The 2940-nt window shown below is 55.3% G+C and overlaps 1 protein-coding gene across 1 annotated transcript; it reads right to left on the bottom strand.

Annotated features, from left to right (window-relative positions):
- Nucleotides 1-3: 3 nt before the first annotated feature.
- On the bottom strand, nt 4-2805 carry LOC114052084 (the record flags this gene model as incomplete). Its single annotated transcript, XM_027874517.1, is given in 4 exon segments — nt 4-435; nt 437-1381; nt 1472-1593; nt 1822-2805. Coding segments are annotated over 4 exon segments (2483 nt in total), but the record flags the coding sequence as incomplete, so codon positions are not given.
- Nucleotides 2806-2940: the final 135 nt, after the last annotated feature.

Consider the following 2940-nt stretch of genomic DNA (forward strand, 5'->3'; position numbering starts at 1 on the left):
GAGCTTTGCGGCTTCCCTAACCAAGACGGCAACGGCCGCCACAGTTCTCAGGCAAGAGGGCCACCCGGAAGCCACAGGGTCCAGCTGCTTGGAGAGATAGGCAACAGGACGATTCCAGGGCCCCAGGGGCTGGGTCAGAACCCCTTTGGCCACAGCTCGAGACTCAGACACATAGAGGCGGAAGGGCTTGGACAGGTCTGGCAGGGAGAGGGCAGGCGTGCTGGACAGCGCCTTTCGGAGCTTGTCGAATGCTTCCTGCTGTCGTGGTCCTCAAACAAATTGGGTGGGTTCACCAGTTAGGGCCTCATATAGGGGTTTGGCAACCTCGGCAAACCCCAAGATCCAGAGGCGACAGTATCCAGCCATCCCCAGGAATTCCCGGAGCCCGCGGCGGTCCCTCGGGGCGGGCATGCCCAAAATGGCAGCTACACGCCCCCCGAGACAGTAACCTTTGACCAGAACGAAGGGTGAAACCCAAGTAAACAACGGATTGAGAGCACAGTTGTGCTTTCTTTCCAGAGATACGGTACCCGGAAGCTTCAAGCAGCTGGAGAAGGTGGAGAGTTGCATCTTTGCATATTGCCTCAGAGGAAGTAGCTAACAAAAGGTCATCAACATACTGGAGGAGAGTGACCTCCGGATACAAGACCCGGAAGGCGGCCAGGTCGGAGGCCAGAGCTGAGCCAAAAAGTGTAGGGGAGTTCTTAAAACCTTGGGGAAGCCGGGTCCAGGTGAGCTGAGAGGATGTCCCAGTGTTAGGATCTGTCCAAGTAAAAGCGAATATAGGTTGGCTTACTGGTGCCAAGGGAATGGAAAAGAAAGCATCCTTCAGGTCCAAAACAGTATACCAAGTCCGAGCAGGGTCCAGGGAAGACAGCAACGTGTACGGGTTTGGCACAGTAGGATGTACAGTTTCCACCCGGGCGTTGACTTCTCGTAGATCCTGGACAGGACGGAAGTCTCCAGACCCGGGCTTGTGAACTGGAAGTAGGGGGGTGTTTCACGAGCTCTGGCAGGGTCGTAGAATGCCTGCCGCCAAGAGTCGATCGATGTGAGGCTTGATGCCCAAAAGGGCAGCTCGAATCAACGGGTATTGTTGGACACGCGCAGGGGTTGCTGTGGACGAGAGCTGGACCACCACTGGGGGCTGGTGTCCTGCTAGACCAAACGGGTTGGTCTCAGCCCAGACTCCAGGAACCAAGCCTTTGAAATGGTTCAACAGAGTTAGGGAAGTAGGGGTGGAGGTGGTCGAGGGGCGGTCTGGGGAAAACGTTAGGGGGAGGAGGCGAGACTCCTCTGACAACGGGCAGGTGAGAACAAGTTGTGGCAGGTTAAACCCGAGAGTGGGGTTAGGTCCCTTAAAGGAAATGATAGCCTGAAGCTTGTGTAGGAGATCTTGGACAATCAAGGGGTAAGGGCAATCAGGCATTACTAGAAAAGAATGGGAGACTAGGCCCTTCCCTAACCGGACTTCCCGAGAAGTGGTGAGGGGTACAGACTGTTTTCGTCCAGTAGCTCCCTGGACCTGCACAGTGGATGATGAGAGGGAGCCCAGTGGGGATTTCAGGACCGATGCCGCAGCTCCAGAGTCGACTAGGAATGAGACAGGTTGACCCCCAACACTGAGAGTAACCCTCGGCTCCAGGGGGTCAAGAGTCACAACGGACTTTGAGCCGGGGCACCCCTAGTCTGTATTCAAAGTCAATAACGGCTCTGCCTTCTCTTTCAGCCCGCGATTAGGGCACTCAGATTTCCAATGACCCATGGCTTTGCAGTAAGCACACTAGTCCCGAGCTAAAGGAGGCCTTCCCAAGCCTTTACCCTTATAGGGGCGCCCAGCGTTTGGCCCCTCCCGCCTTCCTTTCCACCCTTGCTTCTGAGTCTCCCCTGGAACCTGTGCTAAAGCTGCCACTACCGCCCTTGCGACCGTGCGAGTTTGCTTGTCTTGAGTCTCTTCACGATAGTCAAACACCCGCTTGGCCACTTCCATGAGTTCAGTCAGATTTTTACCCTCAAAACCTTCAAGTTTCTGTAGCTTCCGACGGATGTCCGGAGCTGAATTGGCTACGAAATCAATTACGATGGCTCTCCGGTTATTGGGATCCTCTGGGTCGATAGGGGTGTAGGTTCGATATGCCTCGTAGAGGCGCTCTAAGTATGCAGCTGGGGACTCGTTCTTGCCCTGTCTAACCTCACTGACTTTGGACATATTAGTTGGCTTCCGTGCTGCTGCCCGTAACCCTCCCAGCAACAACTGGCGATACCTGTCCAGTGCTTCCCTACCGCGATCAGTGTTGGGGTCCCAGTCGGGCCGGTTCTCAGGGAAGATGTGGTTGCGGCGCCCCGGGTCAGTAGAGGGATGTCCATCTGGGTCCAGAACTCCCTTCCTGGCTTCTAAAAGAATCCTGTCACGCTCCTCGGTTGTGAAAAGAACCCGGAGGAGCTGCTGGCAGTCATCCCAGGTGGGCTGATGAGTATAAAAGACAGTCTCTAGGAGGGAGATTAGGCTCTGGGGCTTATCAGAGAAGGATGGGTTTTGCTGTTTCCAATTGTACAAATCACTGGTGGAGAAGGGAACATATACCATGAACGGTCTCCCTGATTCTCCGGGAGGGGAAGGAACTTGCCGCAGGGGAAACGCTGACACAGTGGAATCTGGGGTCAAACTGGAATTAGAAGGGCCATAAGGAGCACCTGCTCGAGTATGGGGTGGACTTATCAGAGGAGGGGCTGAGGGGCTCAGAGACCCTGAGGTTGGGTACGGGGGTGGATCTGAAACCTGGGACTGGGAGTACTCAGCTGGATCTAGGGGGTCAGAATCAGGGGGTGGTAAGACAGGAGTAAGCTGTGTGACGACCTTAGGACTTTCGGGAGGCTTGCGGCTAAAGGTCGGCTTTGATTCCGTTCCTGGTCTTAGTTTTGAAAGGGCCTGGACCTGTA

Source organism: Vombatus ursinus, unplaced genomic scaffold (assembly GCF_900497805.2).
Source record: "Vombatus ursinus unplaced genomic scaffold, bare-nosed wombat genome assembly UNPS02003329.1, whole genome shotgun sequence".
Lineage (NCBI taxonomy): Eukaryota > Metazoa > Chordata > Mammalia > Diprotodontia > Vombatidae > Vombatus > Vombatus ursinus.